A 17,185-nucleotide genomic window follows, 5' to 3' on the forward strand; every position below is an offset into this window, starting at 1 on the left:
GTTCTTCGCCCTGTTTTTTGCCGACTTTTGTTTTGGCCATGTTGTGACGTTGAATTCTGAAGCCACAGTCACAATGTTGACTTTCACTTTGTGAGGTTTTTGTGCACAGAAATATTAGAGAAAAGCATTGCGCCCTTCGAGAATAAAGAAAAGAAATCGGGAAAATGTCTGTCTGTTTTTGCTAAGCTGAGAGATGTTTTGTGTTGATAATCGCTGTGGAGTGCACGGCTCTATTGGCACAAAAATTAAATCTGTTGCTGGGTTAGGAATTAAATTTTAAATTGCCTTTTTATAATAGTCCATAAAATATTGACAAACGGCAATTTTATGTTTCTCTGGAACACAAAACCAGTCTTAAGGGTTTTTTTGTTTTTTTTTCCAAAATGTATTTAATGTGAAACTCCAATGAAGCTTTCCATTGGAATATCTGAAATCTGGAAAAAATAAATATTGAAGAAATCTTTTTTAAGCCACCAAACAAATTGCTTGGCAACAAATATTGTTTTATATATTTTGCATGTAGAGGAAATATCTTCATGGAACGTGATCTTAAATGTCCTGATTTTTTTTTTTTTACATGAACGAAAAATAGGTCATTTTGATCCATGCATTGTATTTTTAGCTATAAAAAATATACCCATGGTACTTATGACTTATATGGTTTTGTGGTCCAGGCTCAGATATTTCAAGTCACCCGAATGAAAGGGAGTATTTTTCATAGAATGCCAATAATATGCTTGTACACCTGTTAGTGTTGTTCCTGTAGTTGAAAATAAGCTCTAATTTACAGTTTCCGATTAGGAAAGACTACAAATAAAATCCATTAAACCCACATGAACACGTTTTCCTCCGAAGACAAACTCCCTTTGAATTTAATATAATTACATTTAAAATCACGCATAATCGTGTTAACACTATAGTACAAATAGTCCAAGGCAAATACTTCAACAGATTTCTGAAAACACTTTTAGATTGTTCTTGTTTGCAGAGTTCACCTGCCGTTTTTAAAACGGCTTCAAAAACATCCAAATGGCCAATATGTGCAGGTGAGAACCGTTTTTCTGCAGGCCTGAAGCGATTCTGAAAACTGAGCTCAGAATCTGGACTGCATTTTTATATATCAAATGAAAGTTTTTGTCATTATTAGCTATAAGACCAGTAACTTTTCATTCCCATGTTTTAGTATGTATAAATGACTTCCCAGTTGATCAGAGTAAAATAAAGACTAAATTTATCACTTACTATACTTAGCTCATGTTTGTATACCCATTTAAAATGTACACTTTTCTTGACAGTGGAAACTATGATGGAACCCTTGTAACAATTCTAAACTAAAAAAGCAAACATTTTTTGTTTATGCTTTTGATGTTGTGCAATATACCTATAAAAACAGACATGAGAAGGCAAATGAAATTCGTTGAGACATTTTATTATGAAGATGCACATCAGTTTTCCTTGTCCTGGACGGTCTTTGTTCCACGCAGTCTGCCAGTACGACGGGCAGCAATGAGACCGACCTTGCGTCCAGCGGGTGCATCCCTCCTGATTGTTGAGGGCTTGCCAATATGCTGATGGTTACCACCACCGAAGGGATGCTCAACAGGCTGGAGAACAAATAGCACAGTTCAGATTTAAAACCAGTATTTAAAGCAACAAAGCAGAATATGAAGAAGAGAAAGAAGAAAAAAAGAAGTTTGCTTACGTTCATAGCCACACCACGGACACGAGGCCAGCAGTTCCTCTTGGCCTTGTATTTGTGGTAAGCACGTCCTGCCTTCAGGATGGGTTTGTCAATACGACCGCCACCAGCAACAACACCTTTAATACGACACAATGGACTTCAGTTCATATTCAAGACTAGGAGAAACTCATTTTAAAAATACCACCTGAGATTTAGGTGGTACTTTGTTAAAATATGTACCAGATGTAAAGTCACCTCAGTTTAAGAAGTAGTTTTTAATTTTTAAAAGTGAAAACGAGAATTTAGCTAAATTATTTATAACCACACAATGCATTGAACAACAGGATATGTACCAAACCTTCATGTTTGCTTACCAACAACAGCTCTGTTTGCAGAAGAGATGACCTTTTTGGATCCAGATGGAAGCTTGACTCTGGATTTCTTGGTCTCGGGGTTATGGGAGATGACTGTGGCGTAGTTTCCGGACGCACGAGCGAGTTTGCCCCTATCTCCGGGCTTCTCCTCCAGACAGCAGACAATGGTACCCTCAGGCATTGTGCCAACGGGGAGCACATTACCAATGTTCAGCTGGGCTATAACAGTACATCACACTGATCAACAGCTGCTCGTAAGACCAGAAGTGTGTGTGACCAGACCTCAACTCAAACTGCGTTACCTTTCTTGCCGCAGTAGATGAACTGCCCAGTGTGGATGCCTTCAGCTGCAATGAACAGCTCTGTCCTCTTCTTAAAGCGGTATGGGTCACGAAACACCACCTTAGCCAGGGGAGCTCCACGGCCAGGGTCGTGAATGATATCCTAGAAGAAAAAGCAGGATTTTTTTTTTTTTTTGGTAATTCCCCTCTTTAGATGACAATTGATCTTTTCATTCATTTCACAATGTTACCTTCACAATCCCCTTGATGTATCCATGGCGTTCAGCGAAGTCAATATGACGGAGTTTAGCAGCACCTTTTCTGTGCTTGACATGGGCTTTGAAGACGGAGCCCGCACCTTTTCTCTGTCCCCTGATAACGCGTCCCATTGCGGCCTGCAGAAATAAATAACACGTTTCATTTGAATGCTGTATTTACATAGAGGCAGTATTTCATTCTGCATTACAACTCACAGGGCCACTATTCACAGTACAAATATTTCTATTAAGCAATAGAAAGTGCATGTATTAGTTGTCAGTCTGCTTATCGAATAAAGTCACTAAGGCTGAAAATAAAGTCAGCGTCACTTTTAAAGCCAGCCATTCGTTAAAAACACTGACAGCCACTATAACGTATTCAGAAATGACTTACGAATAGCTAATAGTTAACGGCGTCCCACATTAACGAACCCACACATTATTATAAATAACGCGTAATAATGTTTAACTAATTTAATAAGCTTGTTTAGTTGAAATAAAGTCCCGAGACTTTACGGAGTCACCGGAGCTCTAGGCCACAACATGACCGCCGATACACCATCACTTCTATTATAATTATCACACTCGGTTTCAATACTGAGAGACCCAAAAGAACAAAGATACGTTCTTAGGTATTATGTTGACATTATACGGCTTGTTGTATACGTGGATGGTGAACTTTAAACGGTGATTGTTATCAGATTGTGCAGAGAGACAGAATATTGTTTCTCATACCTAAACTCCGATGACGGAAAGAGGAAGTAAAAGGGAACGATGGGGATTTTCTTCCGGAGAAATGGGCGGAGCAGAAGGGGGTCAAGTACCCGGATGTGTGTTCGGGCTGAGGTCCGCCCCCTGGAGGCTGAACATGGGAACAGTCTGAAATTAAAGCAACGAGCGTTTTATCTTTCACTGGTGACACAAGCATAGTTGCTTCCAGTATGTTAATTAATATAGCCCTACCTATCCGATCACCTCCGTAGTGTGTATATCGTGATAATTGTAATAACAAGTGTAGTATACAAGGTAGTAGTCTATAAAAAGAAACCATGAGGAGGCAGCATCGGGTCAATCATCATCTGTTGAAGCACTGGCCAGAATGGATAAAATTGTTGTCTATTGTTTAAAAAAATGGTGTTGTATATTTTTGTGTTGTTTTCTGTTCAGTTAGACATGCAGTCTTTTACCTCACGTGCACATTAGTCTGATTCGTCCACTAATAATGACAAACGGGTAATCTGCATCACAGTCGTCACAGCTGATGTCTGTGTTTCACAGTTATGTCAAATGTTCCCTTCGTGCAAATAAAGTCCAAGGCATCCTCCAACTCTATTGGCAGGAAGAGAACTCTAGCTGCTTAAATATTGCAGACGAAAGAATACAAAAAGTAAAGATGCTGAAAGAGCAGAGTGGAGGAAGATTTTGCATGAATATACTTCAGTATTTGTTGCAGGGACGATAATAATGGTAAATAATTAAAAAAAATTCTCTTCTCTTTATATCTGTCTTGTCTTGTTATCGTGTTGCACTGTAGAGTTTTTGTCACTAAAACAAATTCCTCGTATGTGCAAACATACCTGGCAATAAACTGATTCTGATTCTGATTCTGAAAAGTAGCTTCTTTATTATTAAATAAAAATTAGTTGCCACCGTTTATACTTTCAGGAAATTACCATTTGGATAAAATGCCAAATACTTTCCATGGTCACAAAATTCTAAACGTGTGTAATTGTGTGTAATGTTTAATAATAAATGCATAGTGAATAAGGACACAATGAAAATCTTAAAAGTAGGATTTAAAAGTGCCATAAAAAGAAACATAAAAACATAAAAACACATAAAAAGAAAGCCATATTTAGAAGCATTTAAATAAAATAGCTAAATCGTTGTCTAAAATTAAGTCATTGTGGTATTTTGTGCTTCGTTAAACACGTATCTCTGTTATCAACAGAAGACTCTAGAGCTCTCATTAGAGTACGTAATTTGACCATTTCGCGCATCGCAAAATTCTTGTAATTTAAGTCATGAACATTTAATTCAAAGCGTAATTTCTCTTTTAACTGTCTATCACCTTTGCCCTTTTTGTATTCTCAAAGTTTGTACATTTGATTAATAACATAGATCGCATTTTATGTATCCTAAATATAGCAGGTGTCTATAATTAATTTCGGCTACATTTCAAATGTACTCTTTATGTAGATAAAGGTAAATATAACTCGTGACCAGGTCATTTAAAAAAAAAAAAAAAAAAAAAAAAAAGTAGAGTACAAAGTAAAGCACTTTGTTTTAAAATGACGTGGTCACGAGTTATATTTACCTTTATCTACATAAAGAGTACATTTGAAAAGTAATTTAATTATAGACACCTGCTAAATAAGTTAAGTGGAGCATAAAAGTGGCAAAAAGAAGTAGTAGAAACGTCCTTCAGTGCAAAGTGTACAAAGTGGAAGATTGTCAAAGATTAGAACATTAAAAAAACAACAACAACAACAACAACGTATTTTTGACACCGTGTGCCCAGAGACGGCCACATCTCGCGATATTCCGGTCTTCGTGACGTCTTTCCTCCGTTCGCTGATCCAATGGCATTTAGCCTGAAGCCAACAAGCACAGCACACACTGGGCTGCCATCAGCACAGCGGGCAGAATACACACACATCGCGAAAGAAACTTCTCGTTTCGGGATTTATTTTGCCAGTACGAGGGCTGAAGGGGGATAACTCACACGTAAACATTTCCTTCTTTTTTTCCCTACGGTGGTCTTGGCACAAAAAGCCCTTGGAGAAGGACAGGACTACAAAAGGAGCAAGTGACGTCGTTATAAAAGGAGACTTGGCTGAAATCCTTTAGACAACAAAGAAACAGCTTCTCGGAAATAAAGGAGTAATCCTCACTTATTCTCTTTAGTTATGAGTCATGTGGTCGTCGACGGTTCACACGGTCTAGACCAGCAGGTAGGCTGTAAAAATGTGTTTAAAAAGGCGAGCTCTGTAATCGCTTTGATCGCTTGGCTTTGACACGCAGGTTGCGTCCGAAAACACAGCGAGCTGCCTTTATAGACAGCACTCTTAGCGTCGCGCTGCCTCAGTAACGCTGTCAAGGAAGGCTCCTCGATAGGTGTTGAGACACAGCCGCGGTTCCTCGTGTTGTAATCTATTTCTACATTGAAGATAAAAAATTCAGGAGATATTACCACATTTTTCTCACGTGTCCACATTTGTAATTTAAAGTGTTGTTGGATACATAGCCGACGCCTTTTCCTGTTTATCTTTTTTTTTTTTTTTTTTTTTTTTAGTTTATTTTCCGCATTCGTCCAGCGGCTTACCAGAATCAACATCAGCCCTGAACTTTTTTTTTCGGTCATCGTAATGCTAAATATAGTTTCTGTTAGATACGGGAAAGCTTTAGAATAGTTTGTATTTTTTAGAGATACTGTTAAAAAACGCATGGCGTCGAAATCTACATTTGACTCTGCGGCCTTTTGTACCGTGCAGCTTTTAAAATAGGTTATGATTGAATAATATTCCGAATAACAGTCCGATGATGGTTTTAACAAGTTTTAATTTCTTAAGCAATTTTTCGATGATTCGCCATACGACCAACTCGAAGCGTTTCTTCTGTTTTTGTTTTATGGCGATAGGCTTTAGGCTTGACTAGGGCCATGAAGGCTTGCCAAACATTTGTGGCAGACGTTTTGAAATTTGATTTAACCAAAGTAATGCCAGCGGCTACATTTTTGACCAAATGTTAGTTTAAAGGCTCTAAAAGAGTCGATGTATTTTATACAGTTGTCAGCTATAAATGGCCGCGTAGGCTGTCTTTATTTCAAGTGACATTTGTTACATAGCTGATGTAAACAATCACGTGAGCAGAGCTGTTTAATTATACTTCACCCTTCTAAAAGATGCTCATGACAAAGCATTTCAACCCTTTCGAAATGTATGCGTTTTTGAAATCGGCTACACATAGTTTTAAATTGTAAAGACTTGTGATCACAACTGTCATTAACTCTTCCCTAATGTTGTTGTAAACTTGTTTGACTTTCTTCATGGAACACACAAGCTGCAAGGCAGATGTTTTTCTGTTGTTTTTTTTTTTTTTTATGAGATGTGAGTTAAAAGAGAGAGGCAATTTTTTTTGCTTTGTATTGAAATTATTCTGTTTACAATGTGTGGCATGCATGTATTTGTAGCTAGTAGTATACTAAGTGTGGCCCACTTTGCTCTTTCTGTGTTTCAGCTTGCTGTCTTAGACTTGAACTCAGCTGATGGACAGGGTGCTGGCACTGGTCGTAAGTGATTTATCTCATTTGGTGCTTTTACCACTTACAGATTGAATGGCTGCAAAACATAAACATCCTCCTCATATTTATTTCTTTTGTATCTGCACTTTTTTTGGAACTTTTAAAGTGCACATTTTTAAATTCAAGTTTATAAAAAAAACTATTTTCTTTCAGGGCGTTACATTCCTCCTCATTTGAGAAACAAAGATGCATCAAAAAATGGTATGTTCTGCTGTTTTACTTTACAAACGGTGGATAAATATGGTTGTTTTATAAAATAGGATAGATGCATGCATATATATATCTCTAGGATTTGAATTATAAGTTTTGGTGCTTTTAAGATTTTCTGGGATGTCTCAAATTCAATAACTTTAATGTTAAAAAACAAAACAAAAAAAAAAACTCTTCACAGACAGGGCTTTTTAGTATCACTGCGAAACCTAGAATATTCTGACTATTTAAAAAAACGAATAACTTTTTTTTCTTCAAGATTTTTTTTTTTTTTTTTTTTTTTTTTTTTTCCCTCCCAATAAATAATTTCTCATTTCAATTGACATGAGCCATTTCATCACTTAAGATGTAAAAAAAAAAAAATCAATGCTTTATGATCAATTGTTGAGTTATTTTCTGCACTTTGACTTCATGTTTTTTCACAGCAGGAAATGCTTATTCCTCTGGTAGACAGAGCGGTTATTCAGTGGCACCAGTACAGAGCTGTAAGTCTTGGTCAGGTTCTTCTGAAGGTGCTTTGCTTCCAAGATGCATGAAAATTTAATTCCATGCCTTCAGAGCCAGTACTTTGGGGCCAGACGTTTAAAGTCAGTTCTCAGAGTGTTGAGTGAACCTCACACTTTATGAAGCTGAAGGAGCCATTTCTGAGTCCGCAAAGCTTTAGTGGTTTTGTCCGACTGCTCCCTGTGATTATCCGGCAGCTGCCGTTGCTTGCATTTCTTTTCGTTTTCTCTTTTCTAATTGGCTCTCTAAATGTGAACAAATAGGAAAGATGCTTGTATGCAATATCGTGCGCACACACTCCTTTTGAATAATTTTAAGTGTTTCGCCATCATCTGACAATGTGAAACTGTTCCTAAAGTTTCCCCCAAACAGTATCCTCAGAGTTGGCAGCCTGAGGGAAACCAAAGACACAGGCCTAACTATCCAACTGGATGGAATGACTTTAGGACTGGTAACTATTCAAAACGACTTGATTTGCTCTTTACGCTCATCCGTTTTGAAGGAATAGTTGTCTTTTAAGTGCCCTGTGCCTCTGCTTAGGTTCCCAGAGGTATCCGTCCCAGGAGCTCTCATTTTATCACACCTACACTAGTGGCTGGCCAGACAGATGTGGTATATCTTTATGCATGCGACTTCTTCTGCTTCGTCCCTCTGTTCTGCTGTCTGCCCTCTGTGACGTCACTGCATTTTAACTAGACATTTGAGCTGAAGTTTGTGAACTTTGCTTGAGACATGTTCTAATGCTACATGTCAATAGCATGCTTAATTGTGTGTGGGGTGGGGCGGTAGGGTTCTAAAAATACTAAGTGATGCATATTTTAACAGCTCTAACTACACCACTACATAATTTGTTCACTCCAATTAGCACAAGATCAACTGATCAGAGCTTTGACGTTTCGCTGCTGCCACGTCAATTGTTTGGTTTCATACTTGCCAAGAGTCCAAATCCTGATACAGTGGGGTGTTTTTTTTTTTTTTTTTTCTTTTTCTCAAGTTTAATTTTGTTTGCAAGACTATGTAGGCGAATTTTTATTTATTTATTTTTTTACTTAAGGGATTGTTTGCCGTTTACTTTGACTTTTGTTGCATTTACTGCCCACCACAGTAATAATTTTTGATGATTCCTCATCATATGTTTGACAGTATGCCTTGGCTTTCTGATTAGCAAGTAGGTCAGCAGTGATTGTGCTCTTTTTAAAGTAAGTTTGGAAAGCTAATGTTTTGTTGTGTGGTATAACCACATCTGAGGAAGTCGGATATGCAAGTTATTTGCCTTTTTGGCCTGTTTTTTTTTTGTTCACTGGCGTAATGAAGAGTGGGTATGCATATGCATGAGTACAGTCCAGGCTAATTTCTGTGTGTGTCACTTGCAGCTTCTCCTGCGCGTACCGACAGCAGTGTAGCCACCGACGGAAATGAGGACGCAGCCAGTGTTATCAGCTGGGCTGATCGCTGTGGTAAATTTGAGCATCAGACCGTGGCATGGCTTGGCCTGCTTTTGGTGGTTTTTTTTTTTTTGGACCGAAAATGATCACCAATTTAAGTGGTGATTCATTTGTATAGGCTCGAGTGTATGTCACAACCTTGTTTGAAAGTACAGTGTTTTATAAACAAGCACACAATGCAATTTTTTTTTTTTTGGAGTGTGTGTGCTCTTTGTTCATTGAACTAGATTTTTCTCAGAAAGGAATAGTTGGGTGAGTCACTGGGATGGCTGGACAGGTTGTTTTTCTTTCACATGGTTTTGTTAAATGCTAGGAGTGCCAGTTTTGCCCAAAGATGCCCATTGTTCTTGATCTGCATTTTTTTTTATATATATATATATAAAACCTGTTTGTTTGGTTCACTCAACTTGTTGCTGTAGGAGCAAATTGCTTACTGGCTTTTTTTTTTTTTTTTTTTTTTTTTTGCCACTCACTCAACCATCACTGAAACCAATCTTGGCTTTGAGCTAAGTTTTAAATTGGAGCTGTTCCCTCAGTATCCTCACATTTTGTATCTGCCTGTCTCTTTTTGAAAGATTCCCCTGGATGGGATGGCGGTCGTAGCAATGGTTTTGTCAATGGCTACCACGATGGGCGTATGAATGGGACTGCAAACTTTGGCCGTGGACCTCCTCGCAATGACAGAGGTGGACGTGGTGGCTTTCGTGGAAATAGGAACGGTGGTTCCTTCAACCAGCCAATGCATAATGCAGGTGAGAGTCTTAGAAATGACAGAAGAGTGATTGTTTTTCAAGTTGCACATGTTTTGATTGTCTAACATTGATGAAATTTTCAGGTTATGGCAGTTATGAGAACAAGGATGGAGGCTGGAACTCTGTAGTGAACCGAGATGCCTACACTAGCTTTGGTGGGCGTTCTGATAGAGGGAAGTCTGCCTTCTTCAATGATAGAGGAGCTGGCTCAAGAGGAAGGTGAGGAAGAGTGCAGTATTGCAACTGTTCTAGATACCTTTCAAATATATATTACCTTTTAAAAATATCAACCTCTCAACTGTATGTTCAAATAAGACATAAGCATGTTTATGAAGCCACATGTCAAAGTGAGTATTACAGTGTATTCTATTGCTTAAGCTCAATAATCCATTAAAACATGCTGCCAATATGTGAATCCAAATACCTCTACTGGTTGAAAAAGTTTAGCTGTTTTATCATGTCGATTTTCACTGTGGTGTCTAAATTGCCTCGTTATGTATGATGCCTCAAATTGTGTAGTTTGAGGATATGTATTACTTTACTTGACAATAGGGTGATTAATGCAGTGTGCTCAGAAGTAATAGATAATGTAAAACATGAGTAGTTTTGTTCTACAGTGGTTTGTTTTTTTGTTTTATTAAAGCCAAATGTTTCTCAGCAGGTATGAACGTGGAGGCTTTGGTGGAGGAACAGGAGGCAACAGTCGCTGGGTTGAAGAATCCAGAGATGAAGAGGACTGGTCAAAGCCTATGCCCCCCAACGAGCGTCTGGAACAGTAAGTGGCCTGCTGCTAATCACACTGCATGTCCTGTCTCCTGAGTCCATCTGTCTCTGTGATTAAGCCATTGTTTTGTCCTTTGTCTCCCCTTCCATATGACAGTGAGCTGTTCTCTGGGAGCAACACGGGGATTAACTTTGAGAAGTATGATGACATTCCTGTGGAGGCCACTGGAACAAACAGTCCTGGGCACATTGAGAGTGTAAGTCTAATGAACATAGTGCCTTGTTGAATCAAGTGGCAAAGTAAACAAAGTGGAGGGCTGCTAAAGAAACCGGTGGATGATGGTTTTTATTGGTCTATTTTTTTTTTTTTTTTTTTTTTTTAGTTCCATGATGTGGACATGGGTGAGATCATTATGGGCAACATCACTCTAAGCCGCTACACACGGCCTACTCCTGTTCAAAAGTATGCAATCCCCATCATCAAGGCCAAGAGGGACCTGATGGCCTGTGCTCAAACAGGTGGGCTATTAGACAGTAGACCACTGTGGCTGTCTACTGAGAGATAAATGGTGTAAAATTACATACTGTAATAGCAAGCTAAATTCGCAATTATGTGAAGTAAAAGTAGGGACTTTATTTTTTTTATTTAATTTTTTTACTTTTGTTTGACAATGCCAGTAGCTCTAGATGCATTTTAGTAGAATCTGCTGATGCTGCGTTATGTTGTGGGTCATTTACATAATGTAAACATTGACCAGCTGATTAAGTAAATGCTTTTCTGATCGACCTGAGTAAAATAAAATGCTGTGAGCCAAAGTTCGTGCCAAGAATTAAGTGGCAGATGCTTGAACACAGATTTCAAAATGTACCCCCTCCACTCCCTGTCTCAGCAGGCAGGGCTTTGTCAGAATCAACCACATTGTTGACTAGGTTGAATGTGCAAAGTCTGGCTTTGGCTATTTTATGAGGATGAAACTGCAGTGGAGAGCAACATGAGAATGTGCTGCTTAATGTGTGTGTGTGCTGTATTCTCTCAGGCTCGGGGAAGACTGCAGCCTTCCTGCTTCCTGTGCTTAGTCAGATCTACACTGATGGACCAGGAGAGGCACTGCAGGCCACCAAAGCGAGCACCCAGGTTACTATACATCTCTTTAATGGCCAGAAGTTGTGCATGGAGTCTGGTGATGGAAATAAGTTCTGCTTCTGTCATGAAAGCATTTTGTTCTGGTCTTTCTCAAGCAGGAGAATGGGAAGTACGTCCGTCGTAAGCAGTATCCCATCTCTCTGGTTCTGGCTCCAACCAGAGAACTTGCTCTTCAAATTTATGATGAGGCCAGAAAGGTATGTCTCTGGTAAACCAGCTACAGGTTAGCAAAAGTTGTTTTAAATAAAGTTTGTCTTAAGTAAGTTTGTTGTCATCCTCTGCAGTTCTCATACCGCTCTAGAGTGCGCCCGTGTGTGGTATACGGAGGCGCAGATATAGGGCAACAGATCCGTGATTTGGAAAGAGGCTGTCACTTACTAGTGGCCACACCAGGTCGTCTGGTAGACATGATGGAGCGGGGCAAGATTGGCCTTGACTACTGCAAGTAAGTGAATCTAGTAGCAGAAAGATTTTTAGGTTTTATGTCTTGATTCGAAAGAATGACTTCATATGTTCTGTGTAGATACCTGGTGTTGGACGAGGCAGACAGAATGCTCGATATGGGTTTTGAACCCCAGATCAGACGTATTGTGGAGCAGGACACCATGCCTCCTAAAGGTGCTCGTCAGACCATGATGTTTAGTGCCACCTTCCCAAAAGAGATCCAGGTATGCATACCTGGTCTTGCCAGCATAAGTCAATATGAATTTTAAATAACATTTTTGATCACAATAAAGAACTCTACATCTTTACCTCTTTATATTTAAAGATTCTGGCCCGTGACTTTCTGGAGGAGTACATCTTCCTGGCTGTAGGCCGTGTGGGCTCCACCTCAGAGAATATCACCCAGAAGGTGGTTTGGGTGGAAGAGAATGACAAGCGCTCCTTCCTCCTTGACCTTCTCAATGCAACAGGTAAATCACTCTTCCTTGGCCACTGTTTTACGTTGTCATCATGCCATTGATAGCTTGTTGCAGGAATAACAGATTTGGTCAACTCAATGTGGCGATATTTGTGGGTGTATAGATTTTATTGTGTTATAGCAATATTATTGTTATTACAATTTTAAAACCAAAATCATAAATAGTTGGCGTGTGCATCTTTTAATTAAGGCTGATGCAATGCATAGTCTGATAATTTAAAGCTTTTATCAGTGAGATGTTTACACACGATGAGTTGATACAACACAATGTGATTCAAAGCAATACTATGCATTGATTTTGAATAAATATAAATAATAAAAAAAAAGAAACAGTGGAAAGAAACAGTGACTGGCTTCTTGGTAAAGCTCTCATGTATATCCATAGCAACACAGCACTGAGACACCCATGCTTTTAGATGAGTCTCGTTGGTTGGTGTTACCATGCCAACATTATCTAAGCAAAGACTGTAGCAGAAGGCTGCTGTTTAGCTCAAATGAAGGGAATGAAATCAAGTAGTGGTGCGTTAAGGGTAGTTTGGTCTACATTTTAATACCAAAACTTGACTACAGTAATGGAGCAAGCTGTGGTTAACATTGCATTGAATGCAGATAATTAAGCTAACAAATGCCTTTATCCCAGTGACTTATTCTTATCTTTGTAGGCAAGGATTCTCTCACACTGGTGTTTGTGGAGACTAAGAAGGGTGCTGATGCTCTTGAGGACTTCCTCTATCGTGAGGGCTATGCCTGCACCAGTATCCATGGTGACAGGTCTCAGCGCGACCGTGAGGAAGCGCTCCACCAGTTCCGTTCTGGGCGCTGCCCTATCATGGTTGCCACTGCTGTGAGTAGAGTCTGTGAGTCCACTGGAAGCCTGTGGTTTTCTTCAAGCTGGTTTATCTGATTGTGTTTTTGTTCTGATAGGTGGCTGCACGTGGCCTTGACATCTCCAATGTGAAACATGTCATCAATTTTGACTTGCCCAGTGACATTGAGGAATATGTTCATCGTATTGGTCGTACAGGCCGTGTAGGAAACCTTGGTGAGTTTTGCTGTAATTTTCGTGAACATTTACATTTCTCATTTTTGCCAGGAACTCTGTTTTGAGAGATTGATTTATTTTCAGGACTGGCCACGTCCTTCTATAATGATAAGAACAGCAACATCACTAAAGATCTGCTGGACATATTGGTGGAGGCCAAACAGGAGGTACCTTCCTGGCTTGAGAACCTAGCCTACGAGCACCAGCACAAGAGCACCAACCGCGGACGACCTAAGAGGTACAGAAACGTCTAAGCTCTCCAGATCTCCCCAATGGGTCGGTGTTTTTTTTTTTTCCAGTTTCGTGACGTTACTCTTCTTGTGCAGATTCTCTGGTGGCTTTGGAGCCAGGGATTACCGACAGATGGCTGGGGGCGGCAATGCTTTCGGCAACCGTGGTGCTCGCAACACTGGTGGCCATGGAGGCAACAGAGGTTTTGGAGGCAATAAGGGTTAGTTTAACTAACTAGTGGGAAATCATAAGAAAGGGTTCCAAGTTAATGTGGTTAAAGTTCATAGTTATTTTAATGAACTGCTAAAGAACTTCCTTTTGACTTAAAAGTTCATTGTGCTACAAAAGTAACCTAAAGGTTCTGAAACTTTAGTCTAGCTTATTTAGTCTAAAATGTGTATTTTGAAAAATCTTTAACTGACCCTTTATAGAACAATTCAAATAATAACAAAGGCAGTTCATGACCCCTTTAATTTTGTAATACTGCAATGCGTTCCAAAGTCAGTGGACTGTTCTGAATGTATTGTCTGTTTCAGGAGGTTTTGGGAGCTTCGGTGGTGACAGCTACGGGGGCAACTATGGAAACTATGGAGGAAACTACGCCCAGGTGGACTGGTGGGGCAACTAAATATACGTTTGCCAAACTAGCCAAACGGAAACCACATGTTATCATAGCCAGACTCTACCCCCTGTGTAGCTTTATGAACTCGGTACATTACACGCTGTGATTCTCTGCCCACATTCTAAAGGGAGCTGATCTGTGGCAAAACCGGAGCAGAATAACAAGGATGCCCACTTGTGTATTTGATCTATTACAGCACCTAGGTTTCTGACTTTTTCTTTGTTCAAAAAAAAAAAAAAAAAAAAGAGGATCATTTGTATGTGAATGTACTGTGCCTTTTTGAATATAGACAGGAATTTAGTTTTGTTAATTTCATCGAGTGAACTTGGCCAAGAGCTTAATTTTTTTTTTGTTTTTTTTTTTTTTTTTTTTTTTTGCTGTAAAAGCATTTGAAAGCTTGTACTTAATCAAACCTTGGCAAATACTGGGATAACGTGACTCGGAGAGTCACCGTTCCATTTGAACTTCAAATTATCACCGATATCACGAAGCCAACAATACAAGCCACACAAAGTAAAACGCCTCACAGGTGCTTTGCAGAACCTGCTCTGTGAAGCCTCTGTGTCACAAGGGACAAATCGGTCTGACTTCCTTTTTGTTTTGCTCACTCTATCCTGGAGAGACACCTCTTTGGGGATATGGTTGTCTTGAAAAGGCCATTCCAGTTGTGATATTCATGACGAAATATTGGAAACACTCAGTGTTTGAAAATTCAAAATGCTGGAACTTCTTACTCCACTTGTTTTAATTGACTTGACAGTGTTATGGCAGCTAGTAAGAACCACATGCTAGCCACTCTAAGTGGGCAGCATTTTTTGTTAACTACTACTTTTCTTTTTTGAAACCACATTTTAGAGAAGCAGATGCCATTTATTGAAAAACTCCAAGGTTTTTTGATAAAATGTTTCTTTACAAATGTCAGCAAAACAAAAAATGCCTGCCATCCTGAAAGTGAAGTTCAAATGGCTACAAACGGACCACAGAACCAAAGCGGCCGTGCCTTAGCCTCATGACCGCTTTGGTCACATACGCATGCTAGTGTTTTGTTTTTTGGTCAAGGAGAGAAGACGATTGAATTGTTGCAGGCTTTCTTTTAAAACAAACGTCCTCTCTTTTCAAGCTGCGCAGCAGGCATGGCTCCCTTTTTCGTAGGTAGAGGCAGCGCGAGAGTTCATTTCGAGGCACTTGCGGGTCCGAACCGGGAGTTTGTTTTGCGTTGGGCCTGACGTGAGTGTAGTTGGACAGGCCACCATTTTAGCTTGTGTATCGAGTCTCGCCGTTCCGCGTGAGGCCGGACACCAGGAATACGAATGCTGTCAGCTCCTGAAATTCATCTGGTTAGATGTGAACTTAAACCGCTGGCTGAGAAGCCAGTTTTCTGCTTCTGTTCTTAAAGTAAAAAAAAAAAAAACTAGACACACAAAGGACAGAAGCGTTCGAGTGGAGGAGAAATAAGGCATTTATCGCAAGTGCAATAGATTTTCTTCTCAAGTGAGTTGTGCCTTGACTTTTCTTTTTTGTTTTGTTTTTTTTAAACGAGTTCATGCAGATGCACTGACAGTATTGAGAACTTGGAGTTGAATGGTGCTACTTTAGTTAGGTCTAGGCCCGTGTACGTTTGTGCCCATCGAGTTTTACAAAGTTGTTTTATTGCACATTTTCAAGTTTTATATATACAGTACGTGTCTTGAGTGCATGTCCTCAAGCTTCCAAATATTGTGTCAGGAGACCGGAGATAACGCAGCTTGTTTACAAAAGGGGAAGGGTTCTCACTATTTACCAGGATTTATTTGGGACCAGGGCGATCAGCAGTGGGGAATTTAGCTATTTGCACACAGATTTCTAGATTCTACTTTTGCTGCTAGTTTTGTGTAATTTATTAAGCATTTTTTGAGAAATATTTATTTTTATAAGCCTCAAAGTGATTCTTTGAAAGATTCAAGTAACTTGACCAAAAGACAATACCTGAACACTGGCACTTGAATGTTGAATGTCAACTGTATGCGTGGAAAATTTCTGTATTTCGGGGTAGCGTGAGCTTTTTAATGTTTCAGACGTAATGGACTCGGTCAGTTTCCACAGCTGTTAAAGGCCTAATGGCAACACGTCGCTATGGAATTACCAATTGACTCTCAAAATTGGAAACTGGGGGGGCGGGGTTAAAAAAAAAAATAATAATAATGCCAAGGTTTGGATTTAAAAGTCAAAAAAATGTTGGGAAAAAAAAAACTGAAGTATCAGTGCAAAAAGTGTCCAGATTCTCCAAATGTGTGCTTTTTTTTCTGTGTTACAGATTGGCATTTGTTCTGTTGAAGTTTTGTTTCTGTCAATGTCTGGCACATGGCAACCTTGAACATGTGGTTGATCTCTATTGTATTTACATATATGGCGACTCTGGTATTAGTCCGCTCAGGAGAAGCTGCAAGTATCCACGCTAGCAATAAGTCTTAACGTGTCTCGGAAACACTGAAATCATCCCCTACCCTCCATTCAGGTGGAAATAGGAGAATAGTTGGCTACCTGAGAGGACACCAGAGCTCCTTTAGATTTAGGATTTGCTTTATGTCGTAGCTTCTAGGCTCTGCACTGCATGAGATGACTCGGCTGTGCATTTATTGTATGATTTTACCAAAATAAAAGTTTCTGATGCAAATTCCTTATCAAGCATGGTCTCTTGTTGTTTGATGTAACACA

The 17,185-nt window shown here is 39.4% G+C and overlaps 2 protein-coding genes across 17 annotated transcripts; one reads left to right on the forward strand and one right to left on the reverse strand.

Moving 5' to 3' along the window:
- Positions 1-1,408: 1,408 nt before the first annotated feature.
- rpl8 (ribosomal protein L8) lies at positions 1,409-2,766 on the reverse strand. Its single transcript, XM_043249664.1, has 5 exons — positions 2,588-2,766; positions 2,358-2,499; positions 2,056-2,274; positions 1,703-1,818; positions 1,409-1,604 (listed from the first exon to the last, which is right to left on the reverse strand). Exons 1-5 carry the CDS (start codon positions 2,723-2,725, stop codon positions 1,446-1,448), a joined length of 774 nt encoding a protein of 257 aa, XP_043105599.1. The 5' UTR covers positions 2,726-2,766; the 3' UTR covers positions 1,409-1,445.
- A 2,415-nt stretch (positions 2,767-5,181) lies between these two features.
- Positions 5,182-17,144, forward strand: ddx3xa (DEAD-box helicase 3 X-linked a). Of its 16 annotated transcripts, none has more exons than XM_043248214.1 (22): positions 5,182-5,547; positions 6,833-6,884; positions 7,050-7,097; positions 7,532-7,591; positions 7,969-8,061; positions 8,151-8,222; positions 8,984-9,067; positions 9,631-9,807; positions 9,891-10,026; positions 10,469-10,582; positions 10,688-10,787; positions 10,914-11,049; positions 11,568-11,665; positions 11,773-11,871; positions 11,959-12,119; positions 12,198-12,342; positions 12,444-12,588; positions 13,259-13,440; positions 13,521-13,638; positions 13,723-13,876; positions 13,965-14,089; positions 14,406-17,144. In XM_043248214.1, the coding sequence occupies exons 1-22, from the start codon at positions 5,503-5,505 to the stop codon at positions 14,495-14,497; spliced, it is 2,436 nt and encodes an 811-aa protein (XP_043104149.1). In that variant the 5' UTR covers positions 5,182-5,502; the 3' UTR covers positions 14,498-17,144. The 16 variants fall into 16 exon arrangements, with proteins under 16 accessions (XP_043104149.1, XP_043104151.1, XP_043104160.1 ...); XM_043248210.1 differs by having other exon boundaries at positions 5,185-5,547; positions 10,466-10,582; positions 11,770-11,871; XM_043248212.1 differs by having other exon boundaries at positions 5,185-5,547; positions 10,466-10,582.
- Positions 17,145-17,185: the final 41 nt, after the last annotated feature.

This window comes from Puntigrus tetrazona, chromosome 9 (genome assembly GCF_018831695.1).
Source record: "Puntigrus tetrazona isolate hp1 chromosome 9, ASM1883169v1, whole genome shotgun sequence".
Lineage (NCBI taxonomy): Eukaryota > Metazoa > Chordata > Actinopteri > Cypriniformes > Cyprinidae > Puntigrus > Puntigrus tetrazona.